General features: G+C 34.5%; 2 protein-coding genes across 2 annotated transcripts; both read right to left on the reverse strand.

Moving 5' to 3' along the window:
* Positions 1–222: 222 nt before the first annotated feature.
* Positions 223–699, reverse strand: LOC129235084 (uncharacterized). Its single transcript, XM_054868767.1, has one exon. It carries the CDS (start codon positions 697–699, stop codon positions 223–225), a length of 477 nt encoding a protein of 158 aa, XP_054724742.1.
* Positions 700–1,717: 1,018 nt separating this feature from the next.
* LOC129235094 (uncharacterized) lies at positions 1,718–3,178 on the reverse strand. The gene is made up of 2 exons (XM_054868778.1): positions 2,542–3,178; positions 1,718–2,460 (listed from the first exon to the last, which is right to left on the reverse strand). The coding sequence occupies exons 1-2, from the start codon at positions 3,176–3,178 to the stop codon at positions 1,718–1,720; spliced, it is 1,380 nt and encodes a 459-aa protein (XP_054724753.1).
* Positions 3,179–14,890: the final 11,712 nt, after the last annotated feature.

Genomic DNA, 14,890 nt, shown 5'->3' on the forward strand with positions numbered 1-14,890 from the left:
AAGTGATGGGGCTTAACGTTTCCAGCGATATCACCTTTATCCAATCTATTTTTCTCAGCAATCTTGACGCTCCAACAAAATTAGTCCCATTGTCGGTGTACACAACAGACGGACGACCTCTTCGGGCTATGAAACGCCGAAGTGCTTGTATGAAGGTCTCTGTGCTTATGGATGACACCAACTCTAAATGTACACATCGGTATACCGCACACGTAAACAATACTATCCAAGTCTTAGTTTTATTCCGGAGAATAAGCGGATCGCATAAATCTCTATTCCGGTGACTTCAAAGGCGAAAACATCACGAACTCTGTCCAGTGGTAACTGAATGGATCCAGCAGTTGGAGGTTTTGCAGTATATCTTTTACATCGAACATAGTTCTTAACAACTGATCGGATTGTGCGCCTAGCACCTATTATCCAAAATTCTTCTCTCATTATAACAGTCAATGCTTGAGTTCCAGCATGTGAATATTTCAAGTGATAGTCTCTGACTAAACAGTTTACTATGTAGTGCTTCGATGGCAACAAAATAGGATACCGGAATTCATAGGAATCTTCTCTTTCGACGATTCGTGTTCTTACTCTTCTTAAACCACTTTGATTTCTTATGGTCAAAATGCCGCCAATAGAGTCTCCCATTTCCGGAAAACTTTCCGTCTGAACAAGAGCAAGAAGCGCGATTTTAGATTCTTTCATTTCGGAATCTAGCTGAAAGGTTCTCGAATTACCGTTATTTTTTAAAAATTTTTAATGAATCTTTTTACCCAACTTAAAACTCGTATCATTTTTGAAAATTTTGAAAACTTCTCGTACCATTAAACTCTATCACTTTCTACTACGGCACTAAGATTTAAACATATGCCTTTCTTGCGTTCTGCAAAAACTAAAGTTTCACTTGCTTTAACCTCAGATTTTGGCCAATTATCTTTAGAACTTTTAAGCCAAACAGGCCCACTCCACCAATCTGATTTAGAAAACTGAAGAGGCAAACAACCACGCGAAGGTAAATTTGCAAAGTTTAAATGACTTGAAATATGTGACCAGTGATTTGTATTTGTAACTGAGCAAATTTCCCTAACACGATTACCCACAAAAGCTCCCCACGCGTCATTTCTTTGTATCAAAAATAATGCTGTGCTGGAATCTATCCAAAAATATTTCGCTACATGTAATGCGAGTGCTTCCGACACGTATTTAGAAAGGCGCACACCTAAAACACACGACATAAGCTCTAGACGTGGAATAGTAATTCCTTTTAATGGAGCAACTCTTGACTTGGCTGCTACAAACCTGACAAATAATTCCCCTTCACTCTCGGACCTCAAAAAAATTACCGTTGCATATGCATGCTGGCTAGCATCACAAATATATGAAGTGACCAGGTACTTCGATCTCCGAACCCTATACGCCGCGGTATTCGCAAATCATTCAGAATTTTCAGTTGATTATACCATTTTAAAAATTTGTTTCTAGTAATACCGGGTAAAGGGGCATCCCAGTCCACTTTCATCCCCCAAATTTCCTGTAGTAACAACTTCGCTTGCAATAAAACAGGTGTCAAAAATCCCAAGGGATCAAAAATTGATTGCGTTAAAGACAAAACCTCCCTTTTAGTCACTTTCTCTGAAACCGCTACGTTCTCAATTTTTACGTGAAGATTATCTAACTTTCTGTCCCACATAATTCCTAAAACTAGAACGAGATTCTCTGCCGGTTAATCTGCGCTCGAATATTCTGGCGCCAATTCAATATCTTTCTCTACTGGGTCATATGTCCACATTCGCAAGTTCATTCGAGCTTCAGCTAAAATTTCAGTAGAGGATTTTACAAAATCCACGAGATCTTTTTCATTATCTACTGAAGTCACGCAATTATCAATGTAAAATAACCTGTCTAATTTTCGTGCAATATCATTTTGATCAGGCGGTACTTTTGACAAATGGAAGGAAATAACCGCCCCCAGTAAAAATGGGCTCGGCCGTACCCCAAACACGACTCTTGTGTGACGAAGAACCTTCAACTTGCCTTTCTCCCACCATAAAAATCTCAAAAAGTCCCTATCTTCTTTCCTCAACTCAATCTGCAAAAATGCACGCCGAATATCGGACGTAACACCAATACTTTTCCCTCTAAAACCCAACAAAATAGATGGAATTTCTTCGATTAAATTTGGGCCTTTAACCAAACAATCATTAAGGGATGGTGATCTATTAACTTTGCATAACGCGTCAAAAACGGGTCTTACCTTAGTCGTAATACTACTAGGTTTAAAGACTGGGTGATGGGGTAAATAATGCCCTTTAAAATGCAATTCATTATTTGGTACCGCTTCGATTACACCCTCTTCTAACCACTGTTTCAAAATGTTATCATATTCCTCATATTTTCTTAAAGATTTAAGTCTATGGGTGACATTGAACAATCTCTTTTCGGCTATATGACGATTTGAGGGCAATTCTACATTGCATCCTAGTCAAGGTAATCTCACACTATAACGACCCTCCTCGTTTCTCGAGAGAGAATTCAAAAATTGCTCACGTGCTATTTTTTCCTCTAAAGAGTTATTTAAGTTGAGATTAGCATCCAAAATTCCGATGGTTTCTAAGCTCCAAAGATCGGAAATCTTGAAATCCTGTATTGCTAAATTCGTACAAAAGGCAGAAGCAATTTTCCCTTTATGAAAATCATCTGATACACCGCAAGCTGCCCAGCACAATTTTATACAAATAGCGGTTAAACCTCCTTTCAATTGCTTAACTCGCCCGGTAAGAATTTTCCCGTAAATGTCACTACCTATGAGCATTTCTATTTTAGGACAATTTTCATCTAAATCCGACAACCAAATCCGATTTCGCTTTAATTCTTTCAATATCGGACCCTTTGGTACCCGAGGCATATCCTCACAAATTACCTTCTGATCCAAGAATTCAAATTCTAAATTTGGATACCTATACGAGCTGACCGAGTACAATTTTGCTCTGTATTTGTTATGCAACTTTGGTTCAGTTTTAGTACCCCCAAATAAAGTAAGAGCTACATTTTCTTTTGACACAACGGGTAATCCTAGCTCTGTGGCTAATGATTCCAAAATGTATGATTTTTGGGAACCACAATCTAAAAGGGCTCTTTTTTCTTTACACTCCTTAACTCCCGCTATTCTTACCCACAAAGTCATTAGAGCTACCTCGGGGTACAAGTTTGCCCTACTGTAGTTGTATGCAATATTTCAGCTACCGGCTTTTCCTCTATTGGCTGGATTGTTTTATTCAACTCTGGACATAAAATATTTAAATGCGCTTTACCGCAAGAAAAACACTTAATGAACTGTTTACAAAATTTTGCTATATGATTTGGCTCTAAACATTTTAGACAACATTTCTTTTCTTTAACTTTAGCTATCCTTTCATTAAGAGAAAATGCACGTGCCCGATAACAATTTTTACAATCATGCATTTTATTACAAAAAAGACAAGCTCGATCCTTAGTGCTAAGAAAACTTGAAGCAGTGGAAATGTGAGCTTGTTTCTGAAACTTAAATTTTCCTTTCAACTCACGATTTCCTTCTTTATGACTAAAATTATCTAACCCACTGCGAGCCAGTTTTAACCTCTCTTCACCCTCCACTTAAGCTTTCAAAAATTTCATTAAATTGGAAAGGCGAGAAACATCAACCCCTTCTGGCTCGTTAAAGAGCGAACTTCTTTGCCACGCTTTCAAAACATCCTCGGTAAGACACGATTCCACCATCGGAAACAACCAAGCTGTATTTTCGTGCGACTTTAAACCTAAAAATTCCAAGGCTCTCAAATGAGCTTCTATTTTATCATAGAGTTTGTCGAGCGATAATTTATCCTTACTATTTGCTTTAACATTAGAAACAATTAACTTAATTAACTCTCTGACATATACTTCTACTAATAGTTCCGGTTTTCCGAAACGTTCTTTCAAAGCTGAAACAGCTTTATCATAATTCTCAGAAGTAACTGGATAACTTTCAATAAACTCCCTAGCTCGAGAACCGAATTTCATACACTGAATTAAATAGGCAAATTTATCACTCTCGTACAAATCAGGGTCACTGTAATTTTTTTCAAATTAAACCAGAACGGCAACCAATTTATAAATTCCCCGTCAAATTTTTTTAATTCAATTTTCGGAAGTCTATATTGTTTAATCCTATTCAAAGAAAAGTCAGCATTATCGGTTGACTTCGATTCTAATTTAACTTGTTTAGGATTTTGAAATTTTTCCATTTACTTGCCGAGACAAAGTTATGAATTCATCAGAATACATTTCATACTGTTCTATTTCTTTATTAACTTCTTCCTCTAAAGTATTCTCATCAGAAACCAACAAATCAAGAATTTGATTATCAAGTGTTTTAAGTTCTAACTGTACGTTTGTTAACTTAGTAATTTTATCTCGTACTACATCTGAGGAAAATTCTTCCTCACTTAACTCTACTTTTACGACATTCGCAGTTTTTGTAAAAGAAGTTCTTAAACCAGTACGTTTAACCCTCAATGCTTTTAATTTTAAAGTTTCCATTTTTAGCATTCAAAGTTACGTTAATTAGCAGAACAATGCCGACAATACAGAACTACAAACTACTACAATTGCTAAAAATTTACTTTAAGAAACTTTAAAATTACGAACATTTATCAACGTACAAAAAGTAACGGAAAACATCGACAGATACTTAAACACTTCTAAAAATACTTCAAGATTCCTATTAAGTTCTCGTCACGGACGCCACTAATTGTTAGGAGATTCCTCGATTTCATTCTGACCATATTTTTATTTGTGAGATTGAACACATAGGTACAAGAACTAACTCAAAATATCTACATACGAACTTTATTGATGTTTGCCATCCCTACTGCCAGGCGCGGAGTAGCGCTTCCACTGAAACAAAAAAAGCAGCCGACGACCTGTCGACACAAGGTATTTTATCTGGCGCCACCTGCCAGATAAATCGCTTTTACATCAAAATCTGCACAGATCACAATAAATAAAGAATTGAATAATTAAAAACAGTTCAAAGGTCTTTTCTGATCCGTTTCACAACAACATTAAAGTCTCACAAATGCAATTTTAAACTATCTTCGATGGCTTGAGGGAGGAAAGTGAAAGTTGGAGACCTTATTGTAGGAAGCGATAGTTGCCTCCCCCCCCCCCCTCATCTCTGCTCTCCTCTGGCCAGTAGTGGTTTTGGGCTTAGTTTTCTTTCAAAATGTTTAGAATTATCAAATTAAAAAATTAAGAAAAAAATCTCAGTTTGTTAGCTTTTTGTGGACCGGGAAAAATCTGTTCGCGGGCCGGATTAAGCTTGCGGGCCAGAGGTTAAAGATCCTTGATTTAGAGGGTGGCCTGTTCCCATGCAGCGAAAAAACTGCAGATGGCAAAAACTAGAAGATTAAAAGCAAAGCATTCGTATCCGAACACTGAACTTGCTGGAAAAAAGGGATTTTTCATTGCAATTTGTGTTACGGTATGCATCCGTTTTAACAAAAAAATTGTTCATAATGACATTACTAGTACAAAATGAATTTATAATCAATCTATATCACACTTTACAGTTAATAAAAATTGAGAAAATTCAACTTGATAGAAAAATTTAAAGCAAGATGGATGGATGTGTTGGGGGGCGGGGGGGGGCGGCATTTTGAGGTTTTGCCCCACGTCGGAAAATTCCTAGATCTAGCACTGGCTTCAACGACCACTACATGACTCATATTACCAGATTGCTTCAATGGTCTAAAGTTGCAACTCTGGTCTAAAGTTGTACGGTTTTACGGTAGTGTAGAATACTTTTTTTTTTTTAATTTCTAGAAAAAAATAGTTTTATTAATTTTTAAAATAAAAGCCCTAAATCATCATAAAAAACTTACGATAACCAATTGTAATGAATGGACACACGAAATAAATAAATAAATAAATAAATTTTTATTAAAAGAACATTTTAAAAATTTACAAAAATGTGGTTTAATATTAAATAAATGGGTAATATGGAGGAAGTGCAAAAACTAGGAATGTGTCGTTCATGAACAAACGGGTCAAAAAGAACGAATACTTAAAATGAACGGATTCTTTCGTTCACTTAAAAAATGAACGACCGTTCTTTTGAATGGTGAGCAGTTTGAAACATTGTATTGATGCCATTGTAATAAAACCGCGTTTTTTTTCCATTACATTCATCTTCAAATTTTTAACTCTCAATCAATCTCAAATTTACTTTTTATCAGTGCAGTACAATCTATTCATTTGAACCTTTTTACTTTCTGCTTTATTCTTATATTTCCTTTAACCATTGCAGTTAATTTGCAATTTTCCAATGTATTCATTAGTAATGTTTTGTGTAAAGTGTTTGGACTACTAACGAAATGTTTGGACATTTCACTTCCTGTCCCCCCGCACCTGCTAAAGTCCTTCTGAAGCTTTCTGTCGCCAAAATTATTTATAGAAACACAATTTATCACTTTTCTGTAGATTCTTTTGTCTTCTATAACATCCCTATCAACTACCATCTATATTGATCTGGCTTAATTTTTAACTTGCTTGGTGTCTTTCAAGTCGCGTATTTAAAATTAACATCCGGAGATTTTTAATTTAAGGTTTATTACACTGTAAAAACGATTCAGAAACGTTCCTGAAAAATAATGGGCAGCTGATGTGCCCAATTTCTGCCAATAACATAGGTCGCAAAAACCAGGAACGTTTTCCGATAAAATTCAGTAACCTTCCAAACAAAATCCAGAAATCTTCCCATTTAAAGCCAGTCGTGTCTCCGAAACTTCAGAGTAATCTTAGGTAGTGATAATATAACAGCTTGGCACTTTCCTGATGAATCAAGACAGTTGCAAAAGCAGTATTGCAAAAATGGCCAAAGCTAAGCCAAAATTGCAAGCATTAAGCTCGCTTGATTGCAATTCTTGCAAAGCTACGTAGTCAATACTTATTTGCTCCCTTTGGGAGTTTAATCAGCATGGACGAGCCGTAATCAAATGGAAGGCGATACACCTTATAAATACTCTTAGTCAGTGGCGCACACAAGGGAGGGGTCCAGGGGGTCCGGACCCCTCCCAAAGGTCATAGTCAAAGTCTAATAAGTGAAAAAAAAATCCTCATGATAAAAGATTTTTAAAAATATTGTTCACTTTTCCTATAACGAATTGCCTATAACAAGCAGAATGGTGATTATAAATTGAATACACTAAATAACATGTTTTTAGTTTTGAAATTACAGATTACATCAAATAAGATTCTATGAACTTCTATAATCATATGGTGCTTCTGCAACGATGAATTTGATTTCTTGAATCCATTTTTTAAATATGTGAAAAGTTAATGCGTATATTATTTTGCCATCTGGTTATTTATTTAAGTATATGTCATTCAATAATGCTAATTATTTGTTCAAAAGTTTATTTTTTACTGTATTTCGTTCTCGAGAATAAAAAAAATCGAGTCAATATATTTGACGGCGTATTGGGGTTATGATATGAGAATGAGGCTTTCGATCTTGGACCCTCCCCTTGCAAAATTACTGTGTGCGCCACTGCTCTTAGTTAATCTTTCAACTGGGAGCTAAAAATATTTTTTTTACAACAGAGAGAAGTCTGCATTTGGACAACTTGTAGCAATTCAGGAAACTTTTTGACAATGGTACTTGATATTTCCAGGAAGTGGATAAAAATCATAAAGGTCCCGAAACGTTACACGGAAACACTCAGGAACGTTTCGGAATTTTTTTACAGTGTACTGTCAATGTTTTTCCCCCGTTTAAAAAAGTGTTGCATTATATTTTTTTCTGTTCGGTACTGTAGATTAACTTTAAAGCTCCCTAATGTGTTTAGGCGAGTCTTTTTTTTTTTTATTTTTTAAATTCAACTATCCGGTACTCCGGCCGAGCTCCAGATATATTTGCTATTACTTTTTTCGGCATGCATGGTCTATTAGTATTACTATTGTATAGATACAGTGCTGTAGCTGAAAAAATTTAATGACTTAATTTTTTGACATGCTGAAATGGAATCTGCAATTTTTGGAATTGAAAACATACCTTACCATTCGGCAACTGACTAGTGAGAAATATCTTACAGAATGAGCTATAATTGCGTTATACATCTTAACCAGAATAAAGTTTCTTTTTATGTATTTTTTATAGACATATTTTCTTGCTTTTAGATAATTTTTGTTATTTTTCCTTCAAAGAGTATTACAGATATAATGAAACATTTTGAATGTACGTGAGACTGAGCATGTCGTGCGGAGAGATCACCTGCAACTTTTTTAAATGAACGAAGTCGTTCATTGTGCGTAATGGATTACTGGGAGTATACCCTCAGAAAAATTGATGGGAACATCACTGGCGGCAAGTATGATGTATTAAAATCAAAAACTCCTAAACATAATTTATATCCTACACAAAGGTGTACACTGAGCTAGTAGAGAACATTTTGTGTATTTCAAATACGAACAATGAATGAGGAAAAGAGTACGAAATTGAAAGTCCAACTCGTGCGCAATGTCATCAACCTTCGAGATTTCATCCCTGAGGATGCGCCTCAGGGATGTGGACACTTCTAGGAATAAAAGGAAAGTGATGTTGTTGTATTAAACGATGCTAATTAATCACGTTATTCAAAAACACCATGTAAGGCATTCATTCACTCTCATTTGGAAAACATCCATTTTTTTTTGGAAAATTAATCTAAATGATGTCTGTGACTAACATTATGTTTCTTGGATTTTCTTTTTGTTAGGACTAGAACGGTTTAAACAAAAAATTCTGAAGTTAGTTAAAAATATTTTTACGCCAAGAATACCAACAAATATGGTAGTTGCTTAAAGAAATTGTCGGTGATATAAAACATATTTTAATCAATATGTGTAACTCCGTCAATCTATCTATTAATTTAAATCTATCTATACTATCTATGCATGTATCTATTTACCCTCTATCATACTATGTATAGCTGTCCCTGTATCAACCTGTATATTTATCAATGTAATATATCTTTTTAGTAATTTTATGAGAACATTTTGCCTATCTATTTCCATATTTTTTCTTTTCAATAATATCTATGTATCTCTACATCTATAAATATATTTACATCTTTCAAATCTATCTATATCTACATGTTGTTGTTGTTTTCGTGTTCAGGAAGTTTCTTTCATGTAAAAAGTCCAAACGATTGTGGCGCCGCTTGACTGAAAAAAAAAACCCTTTAATAGTGTTCAAGTGGCACCATTCTCAATTTTAAAGCATACGACGTCACTGATGGGCACTCGAAAATGTTTCTCGGTGTAAAGCTAGCATCCGGACAATTTTTGCAGGGAATGTATGCCCTGGTCTTGTCCAGTAGATTTTTCATCCCTCTGAGATGATTTGTTCTTACACTGTAAAAACGATTCAGATAATAATAGGCAGCTGATGTGCCCAATTTCTTCCAGTAACATATCTTGGAAAAGCCAGGAACGTTTTCCGCTGAAAGTCAGTAACCTTTCTGAAAATAACCTTGAAACTTTCTGAAGAAGTGTGAAATCTCCCCTGTTAAAGCCAGTCATGTCTGTAGAACCTTCTAAGCAAATTTAGTAGGTTTAGTGTAATTGATTAGAACCTTCCTGATTTACCAAGAAGGCCTTCACAAAAAACAGAGCGACCACGGCCAAGGCTATGCAAGAAGGAACTAAGCATATCTCTTGCCTGCAATTCCTGCCTTGCAAAGTTGTAACTATCCATTGACTTTTTTCGCTCTCATTGGGAGCTTAGTCTATATGGACAGCCCGTAAGCAACCTTAGGCCGATACACTTATTAAACACGCTCATTCAATCTTTAAACTGGTTGCTAAAAATATTTTCCAAAACAGTGAAAAGTCGATCCAGGAAACTTTTTTGTGAAGATACTTGTTTCTACGGGGAAATAGGTGAAAACGTGTGAAATCCCGAGACGTTCCACGGAAATAACCAGTAATGTTTCGGAGTTTTTTTACAGTGTATATCGCTATAACTGATGTCAAAGTTCTAGGACAGTTGAAGTCGGTGATAAGTGGCCTCTTGAAAGTGTGAAGTAAGAGTTTGTTTTTGGGAACTGCAATTGCATCTGCAAGTTTAGTGGTGTTACTCGGCAGATCGTCTTCACGGGCTTGTTTGGCCAATGAATCGACCCACTCATTGCCTTCAATGTCAACACGTGTATTGATTTATTACAGGTGACATGAATTCTCCTTACAGTGTAGGCTCTCAAGCAATACACTTTTTACATAAAATACACCGCCAGTTCAGTCATTCCATACGAGGACTTCAGTTTTGTCCTTTTTAGCACTCATTAGCTCGGAATAGGAAGTAACTGAACTGGAGGCAGAAAACATCTTAAAGGAGCGAAGAGAGTCAAACAAACTGGTAACAAATGTAGAGTTAGTACACCAGCCGAGTGACTGCAGCAATGGTGCAGTTCACTCGTCTGATGTAACTTACTGCAAAATGTCTAGCTTTGCCTACAATCTTTGAGTTAAACAGCACCATTTGCTGCGGTCACTTTTTTGGTGTGTTAATTTTACATTAGATACCAGTTTGTTTGGTTCTCTTGGCTCCTTTAAGAGGTTTTCCGCCTCCAGCTCAGTTACTTCCTATTCCGAGCTGATAAGTACTAAAAAGCATGAAACTGTAGTCCTCAGATGGAATGACTGAGCTGGGGGTGTATTTAATGTATTTCTGCCTTTGCCCTGGCTTAGGACTGTAACTTACTGCAAAATACCCAGCTTTGCCTACAATCCTTGAATTGAACCGCACCATTGCTGCCGTCACTCGTCTGGTGTGCTAATCTTACGTTAACTACCAGTTTGTTTGGTTCTCTTGGACCCTTTAAGAGGTTTTCCGCCTCCAACTCAGTCACTCCAATCCAATCTGTTGAGACGTTCAGTTAATTTAAGTAGAGAATTTTAGTTTCTTTAATTGCCAAGAACTTTCTTGTGAAATTTGAAGCTATCAGGTTTGTATTAATTTTGTATCTTCCATCCAAAAGAAGGAAGAGGAAGCCTGCTCTTTCTTTATTGCCAACTACATGTTTATCTGCATTTATCTCTGCATTTGTTTATCCATTAATACTTATCCTTCTATAGCAATCAATTATTGATGTGAAGACATTTTCTATAGCTATTCATCTTCGTGAATCACTCTGTCTATCATCTGTATTCAGCTGTTTGTTTCTATCTGCGTATTTATCAATACCCATCTAAAGATATGAGCTTGAAGGAAATTTATTCTACATTTCTATATCTTTTATTTACGCATTTGCTTTTGAGTATACTATGAATTGCAAGGGAATAATCATCATTTGTGAATTGAATGCATTATATACGTATAACTTAAATGCCTGAGTCCTACTCATTCTGAAAATAGTATTATATCACAAAAAGTAAACTATATATTTTTATTTATTTAGGAAACTAAGAGCTTTTTAGATTACGCAGAAATTCCCCTAAAAAATGCTGATAAATTATTGAAAGCTTGTATGAGAAAAAAAAAAGAGCGTTTTTTTTGATTAATTAATTAATTAATTAATTTTATTTTATTTATTTTTTTACTTTATTATATATATATATATATATATATATATATATATATATATATATTTTTTTTTTTTTTTTTTTGACGCATGACACGCATGACGAGTTAATTTTTCTCAACACTATTTTTGCTCTGTTTTTTTGAAAATAGTCTAAAAATATCATTGAATTTTCATAAATGTAGTTATTTCTGTGGCTAGATACGGTGATAGCACAATATTTTGCTGCATCAAACATATTCTGATTTTCTGTTTGCTGCCTTTCCCGGTTGTGATAAAGAACACGATTCATGTACGGAGAAGAAATACCTTACATTTTCTAACGTTAAACTAGCAGTGGTAAATATGCTTTAATCTAATAGAAAAACCCTTTCGTGGTAAGAGTTTTTAAGAAGGTATCACTGCAAGCGTTTTAACAGTGTTAATAGTAAGATATTCGTTGTCTCGTTAACTAGAATTATACAAATAGCTTTAAATCCGATTTAAAGTCTGGTGGTAAACATAATATGTTAAAAGCTGTTTTTTAGTGTAGTGAATTCTTTGAATTCTGTATTTTTATTCTTCGTAGAAAGCAACAATAAGTGTTCAGATTTGGCTTATTTTTCAGTATGTTCTGAAATCCGTATGATTTTCATTTGCGCTATAAACATTTTTATTATTTTGACTTGATGTAAAATGTAACCACAAAATAAAAACCTGAAATTGAAAGTGAGCTTGACTTAAATCATTATTCATCATGTATTATGTTCTTTTAACATATGTTTCATGCTATTTAATATTTCAAAAGCGTATGTGTATAAATATTTGTCTGTTTATTACATTTATCTTCTCATCTATTTCTTCTGCACAAAGAACAATCGCTTGCTTTTTTACTGCTATTATTTTCATCCTACATTATACACACAAATACAATTATGCAACATTAATTATCTATTGTGAGAAAAGGGAAATAAAAGTATTTTACGTGAAGGAACTGCGTGTAGAGTAATTGAAAGTTTTACTTATTTATTTATTTCGCATTATTTTAAATTTGGTGATTATTTGCTTATATATATATATATATATATATATATATATATATATATATATATATATATATATATATATATATATATATATATATATATATATATATATATATATATATATATATATATATATATATATATATATATATTCCTTTCCTTCCTTTTTTGATTTTTTTTAATTTATCAAAAAAATATATATATATTTTTTTACGGTATGAACTGGAAAAACACTCTATGTTGAACCTTTGACAGTAAAAACATTTTCTGATAATCTCCCTTAAGATTTTCTAATCTGAAGAAAGCATAATCCCTTTAAAGGCCATAAAATCAATCTTGAAACATTGTGTAGAGTTTTACGACCGTCCTCTCATTCTGAGCATTTAAATCATCTCAATAAATCTGACTGGAGAAAGTGAAGATCTTTTCCAAGACCGTCGCTCTTTGATTCTTCATACCAGTGATTCTTCATGGATGAAGCATTTTTCCCGATCAAAACTAGTTTACTTTCCCATATGAAATGTATCAATAGGTTAATAGACTGTTTTGTGACGTCACGAACTACTGCGGGGAGATTGCAGATTAAATCTCGATTTGGGGGCATCGAGATGCGTAATCTTTAAAGGAATCAATCTCAAGGATTCATGACTGCAAGCTACAGTTTGAAAGTGGGGATCAAATGTACTGTTTGACTTCAATTGGACTAAGATTTATTTTGACTTAATTGGAAAAAAATAAAAGCATCTGTTTTACTTACAAATTGTTACATTTTGAGTTTATTTTAGGCTCTGTAAACTGACATTTTTTCATAAACCCTAAACACAATTATAAATTGAATGAATGATGATAGAATTGATATGAGGCTTTTGCAACACAGTTGGTGAAATAGACTACTGTGAACTAGAATCTTATGTATTTTGCCGACCATAGATATGAAAGACAAAAAAAAAAAAAAAAAAGAAAAGAAAAGAAGAAAAAGAACAAAGGATTCATTACCATTAGTTCAACTACAAGATTTACTATTAGGCTAGATCCATATCATGTATCATTGAGATGAGTAAAATATAATTAATATATTGTAGCATGATTACGAATCCAGAGGAAAAAAAAAATGATAATCTCGCAATAGAACCAATTCAAACTAGATGAAATTCTACCGAGATGATTATTTTTTTTGCATCATTTATGGTTTTTTTAAACCTTAAATGCTGCAAATGGTGGTGTTTATTTGCCTTCAACTAGGTCCAAGTTTCTAGTACATACATTATCTCTAAACAGTCATTTTTAGTGTGCCTGAGCAAATTTTTATGTACAATTTTGTCAGTAGAAGTTATTGAGTGGCTTTAAACATGGGGAAATGATCTGAAAACTTGAGAAAATGTGTTTCATGAACTTGAAAAGCCACCAAAGCACTGATATTTACTTCTGCTCGGGTTCAATTGCTTTCTTTTTTCGCATTGTTAAAGAGTATAACAGAACTTTGGATACTCACTTCCAATACTTTCACTTTTTAATTGTTCGTATTCTAGGATATAAATCGATTATAAAGATTTTTTTTTTCTTCTGATCATTGCTTTATCATAATTTTTTTTTATTTTTCGATTTTCACGGAAAATGCCCGTGTCCGCAGGCTCTTCTCCCCCGGGGTTGTGTTACCGTTACGGTCGCGACTCTTGTTCATGAGAGAAACGAGCATGCGGATGATTTCGCTCCACTGCATCAGCTGTCGGTCGACGATCCTTGAACCAATTCTTCGCAATTAATTGATCTGTCTAAACTCTGTATGTAGATGAAGAGCGACCTTCTTCCATATCGTCTCGCTTTCCCCGATGTAACAATATCACTTTCAACCATTGAAATGGGGCAGAGCTACCCGGTGGTTAAAGGACCAAACGGTCTTTTTGCTTATCACGTACTATATGAAACTTCCTTATGAAGTATCCGCAGTGTTGAGTCACAGGTCTGGACATTGAATAATGCATCAGTTTAGAGAATTGCTCATTCTCACTTTCGTTTATGACGCAGAAACGTGTGAATTACAAAATGGAAAAAACAACGTCCAGGCCCGTCGCTTAGGGTGGAGGGGGGGGGGGCAAAAGTAGTTAATTACCCCTCTTGCTTTGAGAAACCAATACACTGTCAACTCTAGATAATTCGAAGTCTTATAACTCGAATATTCCTTTATCTCAAAGTTTTCACTGGGTCTCAAAATTATCAGTGTTTTTCAATGCTAAGTTGTCACTATATCTCGAAGGTAACAACTTTTAAGCCAAAGTTATTATGAGAATTGTG

Source organism: Uloborus diversus, chromosome 1, assembly GCF_026930045.1.
Source record: "Uloborus diversus isolate 005 chromosome 1, Udiv.v.3.1, whole genome shotgun sequence".
Classification (NCBI taxonomy): domain Eukaryota; kingdom Metazoa; phylum Arthropoda; class Arachnida; order Araneae; family Uloboridae; genus Uloborus; species Uloborus diversus.